At 40.1% G+C, this 17,002-nt stretch overlaps 1 protein-coding gene across 1 annotated transcript in view; it reads left to right on the forward strand.

Moving 5' to 3' along the window:
• The window catches only part of TGFBI (transforming growth factor beta induced), a 29,581-nt gene extending 21,507 nt beyond the window's left edge, over nucleotides 1–8,074 (forward strand). The window contains exons 12-17 of the mRNA XM_053461944.1: nucleotides 615–745; nucleotides 2,248–2,372; nucleotides 2,807–2,909; nucleotides 4,701–4,777; nucleotides 7,268–7,292; nucleotides 7,677–8,074. Of these exons, the coding sequence (XP_053317919.1) occupies nucleotides 615–745; nucleotides 2,248–2,372; nucleotides 2,807–2,909; nucleotides 4,701–4,777; nucleotides 7,268–7,292; nucleotides 7,677–7,717 (502 nt within the window). The 3' untranslated portion in view covers nucleotides 7,718–8,074. The remainder of the gene's footprint in view (nucleotides 1–614; nucleotides 746–2,247; nucleotides 2,373–2,806; nucleotides 2,910–4,700; nucleotides 4,778–7,267; nucleotides 7,293–7,676) is intronic.
• Nucleotides 8,075–17,002: the final 8,928 nt, after the last annotated feature.

Here is a 17,002-nt window from a genome sequence, read left to right on the forward strand (position 1 = left end):
ACTACGCAGTTTATTAGTTAGCAGTTCCCTGCTCAACGTAAAACTGAAAAATAAAATATCCTTCCTAATGTTGGCATTAACATCATTACAGAAGTTCCATTGCAAAAGTTTGCTTAAAAAAGGTTTTGTTTTTTTTTACTAAATAATTCTTGAAGTCACCAGAGTTAAAGCTGAAAGGTGCCTTTCTTTCTTTTTACATTTTAGATTTTATTCTTTAAAAAGCATGTAAATTTCAGCACAGAGTATACTTGTTAACCCCTTCTTTACTTGCTGTTCCCCAAAATGTATACACTGTTTTTTTCAAGCTGAGATAGGGCCTTGTTTTTTTTTCTAACTGTGCATCACATCACATGATATAATGGATCTTTAAACATGACCTATCAACTACTTATAGACTCTTAACAAACAAAAAAAAGATATAATTAAAAAACACATACAGGAAGTGGGAGGTAATTTCATATAAATATAGGAATGGTCAAAATGTGTACACATTTATTGACTTTCAATATGTCAAATGTCTGTGTTAGAACACTGTCAAGATGAGGTTCTCCCGTACATGCTTCTCATGCTCTAAAAATAACAGCTGTTATTGACCAAACATCTTGTTTATGCAGCATGTTGGTGGCTGCAATCCAATCTGCTGGGCTTACAGAGACATTAAACAGAGAAGGAGCATTCACTGTCTTCGCTCCCACAGATGAAGCCTTCCGAGCTCTTCCACGAGGAGAACTAAATAAGCTTTTAGGTATGCATGGTTCATTGTTCAACATTGTCTACTCTCTATGGAGATGGGTGGGAGCTTTCAGCATGTTTTAGTCTGAAACACCAATTCTCAAGAAATCATTAAGCAGCACTACTGAATTTACAGACACCACTAGGTACTAGGCCAGGGGTGTCCAAGTTTTTTCTGCAGTGAGCCACTTCATCAGAAATGTATGTGTGCGTGGGCTGCACTCATTTTTCACTGAGAGAAAATATGGCCTTTTAGCTTTATAATGCATATTAATACAGGGTTAATTTGGCGATACTGAAAAAAGCAGTGGAAAAGTTTTTTTGATCAACTTTTATATTTCATTCTATCAACACTAAATTACTTAAACAGTAAAACAAAGTCAGTCCACAAACCATTTAAAACAAGTTTAAAAACTGCACAAGGCTGGAGTACACTGTGGGTACAAGCTGGGGCCCTCACGCACACTGGAGGCAGGGCCAGATTAAGACACCCAAACACACACACACACCAGGACAGGCTCTTTCACACTGACCCCCAAACACCAGGACAGGCTCTGCCACACACCAGGACAGTCTCTGCCACACCGACACACACACCCACCCACCAGGCCGCACTGAAGCATAAAAAAAATATTTTCTACATGGCTTTGTCATTAACTGCTCCTTTTGTATTTTTGCCCCCTTGTGTATTGATGCCCCAGCCTGGCCCCCTTTAGTATTGATTAATGTGTCCAACCTTGTGTATTGCCCCCCTTTGTGCCCCCACACCCTTTGGTTAATGTGATGCCCAACCAACTTGTATATTGATGCCCCCACTGCCATGTGTATTACCCCCAGCCACCCCCTATTGGTTTTGTAATGCCACAACCCAGCCAGCCCCCTTTTGTGTTTAATTTTTGTCCCAAGGGAATCCCCCCCCTTGAATATGGGTCCACTTTCCTATAACCCCTATTTTTTTTTTTTTTTTTTTACCTGCTGCCCTCCAACGTGACGATCCTCTCCCTGTCAGGAGGAACTTTTCTGTTAGCCCACCCCCTTGAACATCACGTCTTAAAAGGGGCGGGACAAAGAGCTGAGGCACTGCTGCCACATTCACTAAATCATTCAGTTGTCTTTATGGAACATAACAGTAGATTTTGTTTTAATAATTAAACATATGTCTTCAAAGTGACACAGGAAAAATAACCAGGAAGATAAAAGAATGTTGTGAATTAATTAAATTAATATTCATACTAATAATATAACTGAAGACTTACTGTAAATGCAGAAAACTGTAAAAATGTTATTAGCAAAGACAAAAACTTACTATGAATTATCTATGATTTTTTTTATCTTACTGTAAAAGGAAACTTCAATGAATATTTAAGTTATTAAAAGATTGTGCTTCTATATTCCCTGACAACAAGCCTGGAAGTTGCCATAAAACAGTGTCCTTCAAAAATAATTTTAATGCTTAAAGATTATTGGATGTAAGCAATCATACTAAATGCTATACAATTTTATTTTTGTTTGAAGGTAATACAAAGGAACTATCCAATCTTTTAAAATATCACATTGCTGATGAGATATTGGTCAATGGAGGTGTTAGCCAACTTGTGAGACTAAAATCATTACAGGGTGAAAAACTGGAAGCAAGTTCTGTAAGTAAAATTTACTTTGTGTGTGTGGGGGGGCTTCCTACTAATGTAGCATTTAGCTCCCCTAGTGTTCAGTAATATACCAAGCTGTCTGCTTCATATTGAAGTAAGAACCCGACATGTGCAGTGTTCTAAAAAATGGCACCATGAAATATGGTGCTATATTTAATTATTTCCATACCTGGTTTTAATTCACAATTAGGGCATCTGATCACTGTGTAGGACAGAATGTCTAGTCACGTAACAGTTATGATATTTACGAGGCAAACAAAATAACAGTTCATGAAATGCCGTTCCAGTTTAGCAGTAATTTGTGATAATATATATGGTTGCTTCCCATAACAAGACATCCAGTATGTTTGGATTCTGTGATTATTATCTAAAGGAGTAGTACAGTGTAACCAATGGGTTGTTCTTCTCTTTTTTTATTTTTACAGAAAAATAACACTCTGCAAGTAAACAAAGTTCCAGTTTCACAAGGAGACATTATGGCAACAAATGGTGTCATTCATGCTATCAACACTATGCTACAAACACCAGGTAAGCTGTGAGTATTTTAGAAATTGTATGGATGATGGGCACAGCACTACATTTAAAAACATTACACCTATAAATTTTAACACCAGATTTCAAGATAGAATATATAATGGACATTAAAGCTATATTCACACATGGAAAATTACCAAACAGAATGAGCTGAAAAAAGGTGTGATAAGTATAAGTGAACACTGCCCTCTCGTCCCTAAGTACTATGCTAGAGGGTTGGTAATCAGTTGGGCAGATTAGTCCAAAATTATATATCTTTAGTTAAAGGTGATAACATTTATTGGGCCAACGTAAAGACATTTTAGGATCTCAGAGATCTCTTATTCCAAAAAACGTATGTGATTCTTATCTAGGTTGTCCAAATAAAAGGCACCACATTTGACTAAAGACTCCATGGCAGCTCCAGAGTGTTTCCAGATATAGATGTATTAAAGTGAAATCTATTATTACAAATGACAAGTAGTTACTTGATATTTGTGTGAAATGGTCCCAATGCTCCCAATACTTTGTGCTAACCAGTTGGCTGGTATGTATAGGTAAAAAGTAAAAAAAAAAATGCATGAACATTTCCAGCCTTTATTTAAATGCTGGCACAGACCGATGAAAACCTACAAATACAGTGGCCATAAATGCTATGCACACATGTGTAAAGAGTAGAAGAATCTTGCTCACCCCCTGGCAAGTCTGGTTTTTCATAAGTACAATATTTTATACAAACATACGCTAGCAATGTTGCCAGTTCTTCTTGGACGTTTGCAGAAATAAAAGGATAAACAGTCAAGTCTGATAACATCAATACCAGTTTAATATCCTTTGTGTGCTCAGGAATGAACTGGGAATACAAAGCAGCCCTGGAAATATTTGGACGCCAGCCCCATATTTTTTTTTTTCCATGGTTGAACTACAGGCAGGCTGTTTCGGTGCCAGAGATGGCTGAGATAAGATGTTTGGGTACAAAGATGGAACAGACAAGCTGTTTGGGACATGTTGCTTGTGTTTGGGACAGGGACCACCTGGTGTGATGTATAGGTATATGCCTGTCCCAAACACAAGCAACATGTCCCAAACAGCTTGTCTGTGCCACCTTTGTACCCAAACATCTTATCTCAGCCATCTCTGGCCCTGAAACAGCCTACCTGCCCCCACCATCTCTGCCTCTAAGCAGCATGCCTTTGCCAACCCAGCCCCTGAAACAGCATGCCTGTGCCACCTCTATCCCGTCATTTCTCTCCCCTTAACAGCTTACCTGTGCCACCTCTGCCCCTTAACAGCCTGTCTGTGCCTCTAAAGCATCTCTGCCTCTAAGGAGCAAGCCTGCGCCACATTCTGTCCCTGAAGCAGCCTGCCTGTGCCATTTCTGCCCCTAAACACTTTAATTCACTAATTTCTGCAGATCTGCAGATTTCACTGGTCCAGTCAATTGACTTTGGAGCCTTGTTGATGTCTATGCAGCCCAACGGCAGCCTAATGTGGGTCTGCAGCTTACTCAAAGGAGAAACAGAAAAGAGTGTTTCCTTGCACAGTGTGCAAACTCCACAGCAGTAAGCCGCGGGTCAGCATTGGGCGGCTGTCAGGCCTGCCAGACATCTGTGTGACACCGGTGCTGCTTGGCTGGCCGCCAGACCAGCCGGCCCACCGGCTAATCTGCCAGTTTCCCGGTAGGCCAGTCTCACCCTTTGTGCGTGCTTCTTTATATATAAGGCAATAATATAGTTAGTGTAAAATAATAATATTATGTAAATAATTACATAATTTGTTCTTTTTTTCTTCTTCTTCCTCTTTTAGCAAAAACACAAGAACGAGGAGATGAGCTATCAGATTCTGGGCTAGAAATAATTCGTCAAGCAGCTGCATATTCCAAGGTAAATTAACTTGAGAAAGAAGGAAGCATAGAAACATAGAATTTGATGGCAGATAAGAACCATTCGGCACAATTAGTCTGCCCCTTTTGTCCTGATGTGAGGGGATTAAACCCCTATCAGTCTTTGGTCTTTGTGAGGACAGGTCTATCCCATGCCTGTTTAAATTCCCTCTCTCTTCTTTCCTGCAAGCCACACATAGTAAAATTCTTTAATCTTTCCTGATAATCTTTGAAGCCCTCCTCTAAACTTTCTCCAATGTGTCAATATCCTTCTGAGGTGGTGTCTCACCTAGAGTATTGCGTAGAGTTCTAGCCACACCATCTCCAGAAGTATGGACTAGAGATCTGTAAAGTGGCATAATCACCTCCCTATTCCTGCTACTAATGCCTCTTTCTCTATGCAACCCAGCATCCTGCTTGCTTTTTCAGATGTTTTGTTGCAGAAATGCTTAAGTCATCAGAAATAATTACTCTTAAATCCCTTTGTGTCCCCAGTGCTATATTCTACCGTGGAATTTTTATGTCCCAAGTGCATTATTTTACATTTATTATCATTAAACTGCAGCTGCTACAATCTTGACCATTCTTCTAATTTACTTAAATCATTTGCCATTTGAGTTGTTCACTCGTTTACCCTGTTACAGACCTTTGTATAATCTGCAAAAAAATACTATACCATTAAGAACTTCTCTAATATTACTAATAAAAAATATTAAAACATCGCAATACTGATCCATGGAGATGGTGTCGCCAGAACTCTAGTAACAAGCCCATCTTATCATGATCATGATCTACAACCTTCTGCCTCCTATTATTATTATTATTATTATTTATTGTTTTATATAGCGTCATCAAATTCCGTAGCGCTGTACAATGGGTAGACAGGGCCTAACAAGTAGTATGTAAGTAGTATATGACGTACAGAAACAACAAGTGAGGAGGGCCCTCATTATTATAAATAATAATAATAATCAACTCCTCCCTGGGCTATTAACTCTCAATCAAAAGAAAAATTAAGTTAGCTGACAGGATCTTGATGCATTGACTACATACTTAATATATCAGATTGACACTGATATATTTATAGAGCAATGCAAATAATTGTTTAAGACTCTTTGTAAAATGCACATTGGATAGAGTCTTATTGTTAAACTTTAGAACCACTATGGGCCTTGTTGACATTAGCTCAGTAAACACCAATTCACTTAGGCACAAAGAATGTATAGTGGTAGTGTAATATATTGAGTAATCATTGGCTTCAAGTTTGTTTGTAAAACATAAGTAAATAATGTGTGACTTAACCTCTTCAATCCCAGGGGTGTCCCGGAGCAATTTTGCCATTTATGCGCTATGTCGGTTCAGCGATTATTCTCTTTTCCTGTGTACCCATGTTAACTATATATTGTTTTTTTAAGGAGAGATAGAGCTTTCTTGTGATACCTTAGTTGGGTGATTAGCTGAGAATTTAGCATGAGAAATGTAGTAAAAACTAGCAAAAATTAGAAAAAAAAACACCTTTTTTTTTTTTTTTTTTTTTTTTTTTAAATTTTCCCCCTGAAGCCTCACAAAATTAGGTAAAGTGATGGAAAATCCCCTCCAAGTTTATCAATTCAGGTGTCCTGTTTTCAGAAATGCCTAATTTATATAGATTTTTCCATACTTTCCCAGCACTTATAGGGATATATATAGTATATAAGGTGTACTTTTTTGTAGAATTTGTATGCTTATGGCTTAATAGGTTTGGGGCTTGTGAACGGGGGCAGGAGGGTTATACTGGTTGTTGTGCTAGGGCAATGGGATGTAAGGTTTATTTAATTTTTTATTATTATCTTTTTTATATATATTTGTTAAATTTTTTATTTTATTTTTTGTATTTTTTTATATATATATATTTTTTTTTAAAAAAACGGTTAGAGGCCCTCGTAGGGACCTCTTGAACATGTTATTAATGCCAGTGATGTCACAATTACATCACTTAGCTCACTTTATCGTCTTTTTACTATTATTATTTATTGTATTATTTTAATGATTTTTTTATTATTATTATTTTAAATGACTAACCGTTTTTTTTCTTCGTTTTCTGTCTCAGCATGGGAGGAGGGTGAGAGACATGGTTTCTCACTCTCCTCCCAGTCCCCACAGACTTGCATAGAGATCGCAGCGTCTGTGCCTCATCGATGAACTTCCAGGTGACGTCAGCAGTGACGCAACCCGGAAGGGAATGCCCGATCGCGCAATTTTAAAATGCCGGAAGCTGTTACAGGAGATCGGACAGCAGAAAGCCCACGATGCCGGCTTCTGCTGTCAGGGGGGGAGTCCAGGCTGCTGTCAGGGGGGGAGTCCAGGTGCACTGGCACCATGTTTACGATTAGAATGGCTACAAAGTTTGCTTATTTCAGTCTGATCCTATACTGGGAACAAACTGGTACACATTTATTGTATGTTTTTTTTCACACCACAATGCTAAATATATGTCACTTTTTCCCCCCAGATCTCCCAGAGGAGTGCTCGATTAGGTAAAAAAACTCCATAACCTCTATGTTTTTAATACATAACAAAATAATGTAACGTTCCTGTGCCTTTTAATTGTTGAAGAGACAGCAATGCCTCTAATGTTACATTTACCCCCTAAGACATTAACATAAGAAAAAGTGAGGTAGCTTTCTGCTCACTCCAACTCTCCTATAGTATATACATGAACACGTAAGAGTTCCTCAGCATCTTTGTTATATAGATCTGTATGTAAGTGTGTATATAAATGCTGATGTATATCTTATCATTTGTTCTTGATAAGTAATAAAGAGGTAAAAAAAGTTGGAAACCATTGTTTGAAACCACACACTATAAATTGTTTAAATATGTATCCTGTGGTTTACTTATTTCGTTTTTTTTTTCTCCAGCACCTGCAAATTCTAAATTAGTGCCAAGAAGACGTCAATAAACCTTAGGTTTTGGGCGAAAAGACACCTCTACCATTTGTTCTTCTGGATATGTAATAACAACAATGTCACTATGCAACTATTTTGGATAGATTTTTTATGTGAAAATGTAAGAGCTCTAAATACCACTCTAATTATTTTGCTAGATATCTATTGTAGTGATGTAAGAAAACATACACTTGTATTAGCAGTAATGTGGTAAGAAAAATCAGTCTATGATGCAAATTTTCATCCAAGAAAATATTAATGAAAAAATGTAAACCTTAATGAAGAATAGTAAATTTGTCTGTGTCCCCATGTATGTCTTTTAATTCTTTGATATATAAAAAATAAATTTGTCTAAATTGCCAAAACAATAATTAGTTTTGTTTGTTTTATGTATTTGCTAGCACACCCAAGTACACAATTATATGCAAAACACATTTTTATAAGTTATATTTCTTTGTCATAATTTTAAAGAGGCACGTTTGAAGAAAAAAGTGGAAGACCATAGTTATTTGTTTCTTCTTACTACTTACATTAAATAATTATGTAATTAATTTTTAATTGATCGCAAGACCAAACGTTTTATTTTCTTACAGTACAAGGGGGTCATATACATACAATAGACACAGCAAGCCACACACAGTTCTCCATTAGGTCCTCCTTTCAACTCAGTATTTGCACTCAGCTCACCTCAGCGCAGTAGAGGTCGCTATTGTAGTCTGTGGGGAGGATGTTAAACACAGGCGCCCATAGGAAGGAGGCTGGCACTCAGTCCCCTCCAGCAATACCGTAAAGAATCAGCTCAACTGTGCAAAGAAAGTCGCCCTACTGACAATGACTGAAGATAAAGAAAGTTTATTGGAACAAAAGATGATAAAACCAGGACTTTGTCAATGATAACCTGTGTATCTTGCATGGTTGAATGCACTAGAGTTCTCAGGAGGGTCTGGAAACTCTTTTTTTTTTTTTTTTTTTTTTAAAGGATACTGTCATCTTGCAAGAGCAAAAATCTCTCGCAGTGGCGGAGAGGTCACAGTGTGTCCACCTGGTTTCTGCGTCACTAAGCTCTTTTAAATCAACTAACGATTATTTTCATAATTGATTAGTTGGCCAATAATTTTTTCAACTAATTGAATAATTGCATAAAAAAATTATATTTTTTGTTTATTTAAAATAATTTAATGAACAAACTGAGTGTTAAAATCAAACAGCAGAATAAAAAAATTAATATTGACATTAACATGTCAGGACTTTGCATAGGACACGTGGTCATGCGTTCAGACTGGAAGAAAGGAGATTTAGACTAAAGCAGAGGAAAGGGTTTTTTACAGTAAGGACAATAAGGATGTGGAATTCTCTGCCTGCAGAGGTAGTTTTATCGGAGTCTGTACAGACGTTTAAACTGCAACTGGATGGATACCTGGAAAAACATAATATTCAGGGATATAATCTTCAATTATGGGGAAACAGCTTATTGATCCAAGGAGAAATCTGACTGCCATTTTGGGGTCAAGAAGGAATTTTTTTTCCCTGGTTAGTGCAAAATTGGAAAGAGCGAAATCGGGGGTTTTTTTTGCCTTCTTTTGAATCAACAGCAACAAATTAACAGATTTAGGAAAGGCTGAACTTGATGGACGCATGTCTTTTTTCAGCCTATACAACTATGTAACTATGTAACGTGTCATTATGCATGTGCATAATGACACGTTACATAGTTACATAGTTGTACATACACAATGGCATTTCTCTAATCACCTTCCTATTTTACCAACATAATCCAACGAGATCCCAAACACAATATTTCTCAAACTAGTAAATATCAATTCACATGTAAACAATTTTTTTCATATTTAATAAAAACTATGATTGAAAAAATGCAGTTCTTGTTTTTATTTCTTGTTTATTTTCCAGCTGCCTCTAGTTATGCACATCTGACCCCAGGCTTGCCACTCTGCCCCCAGATATGCCTTATGCCCCCTATATGCCACTCTGCCCGCCAGATATATATTATATCCCCCTATATGCCACTATGCCCCCTTATACCCCTCTATATGCCACTGTGCCCCTTGATATGCCTTATACCCATATGTCACTGTGCTCCCTGCTATGCCACTGTGCCCCCTGATATGCCTTATATACCCCTGATATGCCACTCTGCCCCACATATATGCCTTATAACCCCAGATATGCCACATGCCCCCCCCCCTGACTTGCCCCCATGCTCCACACTCCCTGGTGTCTAGTGGGGGCAGAAGGTGAACGTCTGCTCAATGCGAGTAGACAAACCTCTGCTGCTGACCGGCACTTTTCTGAGCTCCCTCATAGCACAGACATTCACCGGCTGCCAGAGAGGAGGATCCAGGTCCCATGAAGCTCTGCGGGGGATCCTCCTCTCTGGCAGCTGGTGACGGTATGAGCAATGCGCGCTGACAAGCTCCGCTGTTGCAGCCCGGTACTTCCACCCGGGCTGCTATGACTAAGTACTGGAAGGTCAGGTTACGCTGCTGGTGCTTTATCATAGAAGCCCCAGCGAAAGTGAAGGGCAGTAGCCTAGATTGTCTGCGCCCAATGTGCAGACGCCCACCGGCTGCCAGAGAGGAGGATCCAGGTCCCCTGCAGCGCTGCAGGGGATCTGGATCTTAGTGTTATAATGCAACCTCAAATAGAGATTGGACTATAAGCTGAACTTTTGCTCTGAAAAAACCTCCACTTATATTCCATAAAATCGATTCAACTAATCGATAATGCAAATTGTTGACGATTTTCATTATCGATTATTATAATTATCAATTATTATTAGATATTGATGAGCAAGTACTAAAATAAGCTCTATATCTTCACAAAAATTCTTGCAATACTGGCATGTTAAATGTCAATTGAGCGTCTAGTTTTAAAAAATATATGATTTGTTGGGGTAGCTTGAATTGGCCATCTTCGACACACATGGGGCAGGATGAAAATTCCAATTTGAAAAATGCACACTTCTCAAATGTGGCCTTCTAAGCCCCCAAACAATCCAACAAACCCATATCACTGTACTGTTGCTGAACACACATTGGTGTGTTGTTTGGCTGTGGCATATAATATAATATATATATAATATAATGCAGAATATATGTTGGAAAAAAGCACACAAAAATACTACTGCAAACTATGATAAAGGCTGGTTGCAAAATTTGTGCATGGAAAAGTTTAAAATACCAACATTTGAAATATCCTAGGGCAGGGGCGTCCAACGTGCGGCCCGCATGCCAAATGTGGCCCGCCGGACTTCGAGGTGTGGCCCGGGTGAGCAGGGCTGGACTGGCCCCCGGGGGATTTCCAGGTGGGCCGGCAGACCATGCTTTGAACTTCGCGTCTGGGCAACCGCTTTCAAAGCAGCCGTCGTGCAGCTGTAAGGCCGCCTCCACTGGCTACCTAACGAAGTTAAAGCAGCCGGCGTGCACATACCGTGCCGCCCAGTGGCAGCAGTGGCTCAGCATGACAGCTTTTAAGACACAACATTCAACGGGGCGGGCTCACAGAAGAGTTCCTCCTGATAGGGAGAGGATGGACAGCAGGGGAAAAAAAAACACAAAAATGTAAGTATTACCAAAAAATAGTTAAGTGTTATAGGAAAGTGGACCCATATTCAAGGGGGGGATTCCATTGGGACAAAAATTAAATAATACAAAAGGGGGGTGGCTGGGTTGTGTCATTACAAAATCAATAGGGGGTGGCTGGGGGAAATACACATGGCAATGGGGGCATCAAAGACAAGAGGCTGGTTGGGCATCACATTAGCCAATACAAAAAAGGTGGGGGCATCAATACACAAGGGGGCTGGGGCATCAAATAAATCAATATACAAGGGTGTGGGGGCATAAATGCACACAGATCACATAAATCAATACACAAGGTTGTGGGGGGGCACATTTATCAATTCAAAAGGGGGCCGGGCTGGGGCATCAATACACAAGGGACGGTTATTGACAAAGCAGTGTAGAAAATCAATTTCTCATGCTTCGGTGTGGCAGAGCCTTTCCTGGTGTGTGTGTGTTTGGGTGTTGGTGTGGCAGAGCCTGTCCTGGTGTGTATGTGTGTTTGGGTGTCGGTGTGGCAGAGCCTGTCCGGGTGTTTGTGTTTGGGTGTCGGTGTGGCAAGCCTGTCCTGGTGTGTGTGTTTGGTTGTTGGTTTCCTGGCACTTTACTTACTGCAGGAATAAATAGAACTATTTAATTTTTACTTATCCAGAGATAAAACGCCCTCCTGAAATTGTAGTCACTTCAGAGAACAAAAGTAAAGGTTTTGTGTTATTTACTCTGTTTAAATCTGCATATTTTTTTTAAAGGATTAGTGGCACTAAATTGTGGCTTCAGGCGTCCCGTCTATGATGACTTTTTTAGTGTACTGATTACTCCCAGCCCAATCACATAGAATCTTATCTTGTATTATCTGCCAAGCTCTGATGTCATCTTTATCAAGTACACAGTCCAGTACGTAAATGGTTCCTGCTGACGTTGGGGGCGTTCCCACTGACATCGGGGGGAACACCCCCATGTAAAGGAAAAATGGGCGGGGAGCGGGGCGTGTCAGCACCCCGCTCCCGCGACCCGGAGGATTCGGGTCTTGACTCGGAGAACTGGGTAGTGGCATATTCTAAGGGGCAGATTGGCATTTCTAGGGGGCATAAGGCATACTTGGGGGACAGAGTAGCATATTAGGGGAGCACAGGGGAATATCTGTAAGTAAGGTGCATTATGAATTAAGGGGGGACTTTAAAATGGCTATTGGTTTTCCAAATTTCTGCTCATTATTACTGTTCATTAGGTTCATTAGGTTACCATTCCACTGTGTATTTTCCCCTTAAAAAAATTTTTTTTTCTTTAAAATAGCACCAAACTTTTAGGGTGCGGCCTATAATCGGGTGCGGCCTATATTCGAGCCAATACGGTAGTAATATATATATTGGCGGCAGGGGCTATTATTAATATATATTGGCAGTAGGGAATGAAAACGAACTGCCAGTTCAGTTATTTTGAAATCATATTTCAGTCACGGTCTTTACTTCAAAGACTTTAATATATGTCTAACACACACACACACACACATATATATATATATATATATACACACACACACACACACACACACACGCCCCCCAACTGTCCCGATTTAGGCGAGACAGTCCCGATTTTGGGTCTCTGTCCTGCCGTTCCGCCTATCGCTTCCTCTGTCTCGCTGGAGGCAGAGTGGCATAAAGGGGGTTAAAAGGCATATTATGGGGCACTCTGCCTCCAGAAAAGCCTCATGCCTCCCCATATAAGCCCCCCCGACTTACCACTGCTTCTGACTCCCTGGTGTCTGGTGGGGGCAGCGGGTGGGACGAAGTGCCATTGGGCAGCGCGGTGCGTGCATGCCAGCCTCTTTAATTTCATGAACGCCATCCTCCACCTGCTGCCCCCATCAGACACCAGGCAGTCAGAAGCAGTGGTAAGTCGGGGGGGGGCTTAAGACTTTTCAGGAGGCATGATATGTCTTTTAACCCCCTTTATGCCACTCTGCCTCTAGAAATGCCTTATACCCCCTATATGCCACTCTGTGCCAAGATATGCCTTTTAACCCCCTATATGACAGAGTGGTATAAGGCATTTCTGGAGGCAGAGTGGCATATAGGGGGTTAAAAGGCATATCAAGGGGCAGAGTGGCATATAGGAGGGTAGTGTAGCAAGCCTGGGGGCAGATGTGCATAACTGGGGTGGCAGAGTGGAAAATTAAAGGAAATTAAAGGAAATAAAAAACAAAAAATTCTCAATCATAGCTTTTATTAAATATGAAAAAATAGTTTACATGAATTAATAAAGAAATAAAAGTTTCTTACAAGAATATCGTGAAGAATAATGTGATCACTGTTTTGTTCCACTGAATAATTTTTGTAGTAGAAAATGTTTTGATTCCAAAATTAAAGGGCAGTGTACATGTATGTGTGTGTGTGTGTGTGTAAGGGCAGTGTATATGTATGTGTGTAAGGGCAGTGTACATGTATATGTGTATATAAATGCAGTGTACATGTATGTGTGTGTGTAAGGGCAGTGCACATGTATATGTGTGTGTAAGGGCTGTGTACGTGTATATGTGTGTGTGAGGGCAGTGTACATCTATATGTGTGCATGTAAGGGCAGTGTACGTGTATATTTGTGTGTGTGAGGGCAGTGTATGTGTATGTGTGTGATTATGGGCAGGTGTGTGTAAGGGCAGTGTATGTGTATATGTGTGTGTAAAGGCAGTGTATGTGTATGTGTGTGTTTATGGGCAAGGTGTGTCTAAAGGCAGTGTGTAGGGGTCCTGGGAGGGAGGCTAACATTAGCCTTTTTTAATTAAAAAAAAATCTCTGCTGCTGTAGAAGCAACCACAAGCTCCATCATGTAAATGACGTTGCCGCCATTCACAAGATGGTGTAAAATTAATGAGTTCACAGAGGGTCTATCCAGACCCTCTTGAGAACTCTCGTGCTCCTCCTGCATTCAACCATGCAAGGTCAATGGAGCCCAGCTCACTAATCAGTGTGATTAGTTAAAAAAAAAAGTTAAAAAATGTTTTTAAAAAAATATGGTAACTTAAAAATTCCCCACTGTCACCAAAAAAATAAACAAAAATAAGTTTTTTATGAGCAAATCCTACGCAATATCTTCAAAATTCCCGCATGGAAAGAGTTAAAATATTGGCATTATAAATGCCCATAGGGTGCATAGTTTTAAAAAAATGTATGATTTGATGGGGTAAATTCAATTGGCCGGCTTCAAAGATGTCCCAAATATGGGACATGGGCACAGACTGACCAGATGTCTAAATGGCAAAAAATACACACCTCACTAAGGTGGCCTTGTGGGGTATCACTGCACATTACTGAACACATATTGGGGTGTTATTTGACATGGAAATATACCAGGAGCTTACCTGAAGTACAACGTGTGTGAAAAAAACATTTTTTACTGCCATAAAGTTTGACAAAGGCTGATGGTAGAACTAGTGCATGGAAATGGTTAAAATACCAGCATTTGATATACCTTGGGGTGTCTAGTTTTTCAAAATATATGGTTTGATGGGGTAAATTGCATTTACCGCAAATAGCACATGGGGCAGAATGACCAGCTTTGGGGAAAAAATTGTTTTAAAAATAGCAAAACGTTACTGGTACTTATTGCCCCATAACGTGCAGAAAAAAGCAAAAAAACATAAAAACATTGGGTATTTCTAAACTCAGGACAAATAGTAGAATTTATTTAGCAGGTTTTGTCATTAGTATTTGCACATGAGTAAAAGATTTTTTTTTTTTTTTTAAGTGAGAAAAAAATCACCATATTTTATCATTTTCTTTTTAGTTACATAGTTACATAGGCTGAAAAAAGACATGCGTCCATCAAGTTCAGCCTTTCCTATATCTGTTAATTTGTTGCTGTTGATTCAAAAGAAGGCAAAAAAAACCCCGGTTTCGCTCTTTCCAATTTTGCACTAACCAGGGAAAAAAATTCCTTCTTGACCCCAAAATGGCAGTTAGATACAATACCATTGTGGTTTCCACTTGTCTTCTGCTTCTTTGCATATTTCCACAACATATTCACCTGGAGGATTGGATGTTTTATGAAGCCTGAGAATTTGTACATATTGTGAGTGCATTATATAGACATACAGCGCAACCATTTGTACATAATACTACACAATTGCATGATTTTACTATTACCATGACGTAAAGTCATGATTTTATTAAAGACACGGAGGCGAGTATTGCTTAACTCTTTCTTTACTGGAACAAATAGCAGCAAAGAAATTTGAACAGAGAAAAAACAAAATACAATATGTGGCTCCAACAGCCAATCACCACACAGCATACATTATAATACAAGTCTCCAGCCGGAAATCATCCTCTTTCTTTGATAGACGAACTTGATCAGCCCCACCAACGAACCGTCCAACATGAGAACAGACGAAAAACTCTTGAACATCCGTAGAAATCAGGATGGGAGCGAAAAAGACGGACGAACAGATCAAACTGCATGGAAACAAGAAAACAAAATCCACAGGTTAACTCCAGTGCATGTAAAGCAGGAAAAAGGAGAAAACCAAACACACAGAAATGGCATGAAATATTCGGAGAAATAAAGAAGTGCATTAGATGAAAGACAAACCACAATATCACACAGACTAACGTAGCACAAGAGGCAAATAATAAATAAATAACGAAATAAATAAACGTGCACCCCATCCAAACCATAAGCCATAGGGCGGGAATGAGTCCCACGCAGTGGAAGAAAAAGGGGGGGGAAGCAATTCCGTGTCTTTAATAAAATCATGACTTTACGTCATGGTAATAGTAAAATCATGCAATTTTATGACAAGACACGGAGGATCCTATTGCAAGTTCAAAGCTGAGCAACAATAGGAGAGAAAATATGCGATGAAGTGCGAAAATAAAACTCCTTAAAGGTAGATGGCCTGGACCAGTCCGCAGCCTTCATCAAATCCTCCAAGCGGCCACCAAGACTGATGACTTTTGTGGCAACCGCACTCCTAGAAGAATGGGCTCCAAACACCGAGGTGTCCACCCCAGCAAGACCCAGCACCCTCTTCAACCAACGTGCCAGGGTCGTAGAGGAAACTGGACCGAACGGAGCCTTGAAGGATATAAAAAGATTGGGATGAGACGAGGATCGCAAATGTGCCGTGCGCAGTTCATATTCCTTAAGACAAGCCACAGGACACAACGAAGGAGAAGAAGGAAAAGCCGGATAAGACACAGACTTAATAGAAGTCTTGGTACGCCTGGAGATATTAAAAGTAACCCCCGAAGGGTCAAAAGAACGACTATCAACATCCAAAGCGCGAACGTCCGCTACCCTCTTGCAGGACACCAAACACAGCAAGGTAAGTAATTTAGCCGACAAGTCCTTGAGAGGAAGGGCCTCATTAGGAGGCCAAGACGCTAAAAAGGAGAGAACACAAGAAACATCCCAAGTGGACGAATACCTAGGACGGGGAGGTCTGGAAAGCCTGGCACCCTTCATCAAGCGACAAACCAGAGGGTGTTGTCCAATCGGACAGCCGTTGAGACCATCATGGGATGCCGAAATCGCCGATCGGTAGACGTTGATGGTGCGGTAAGCTCTGCCAGCCTCAAAGAGAGACGAGAGAAATTGGAGAACCGCATTTAAAGGTGCAGAAGAGGGATCCAAGTCCCTAGCCAAGCACCAACCAGACCAAATTCCCCAAGCTGATACATAAGCCTTCCTGGTTCCCGGGGCCCATGACGCTGCCAAGAGGCGTGA

The sequence above is a fragment of the Spea bombifrons genome, chromosome 4 (assembly GCF_027358695.1).
Source record: "Spea bombifrons isolate aSpeBom1 chromosome 4, aSpeBom1.2.pri, whole genome shotgun sequence".
In the NCBI taxonomy this organism is placed as follows: Eukaryota; Metazoa; Chordata; class Amphibia; order Anura; family Pelobatidae; genus Spea; species Spea bombifrons.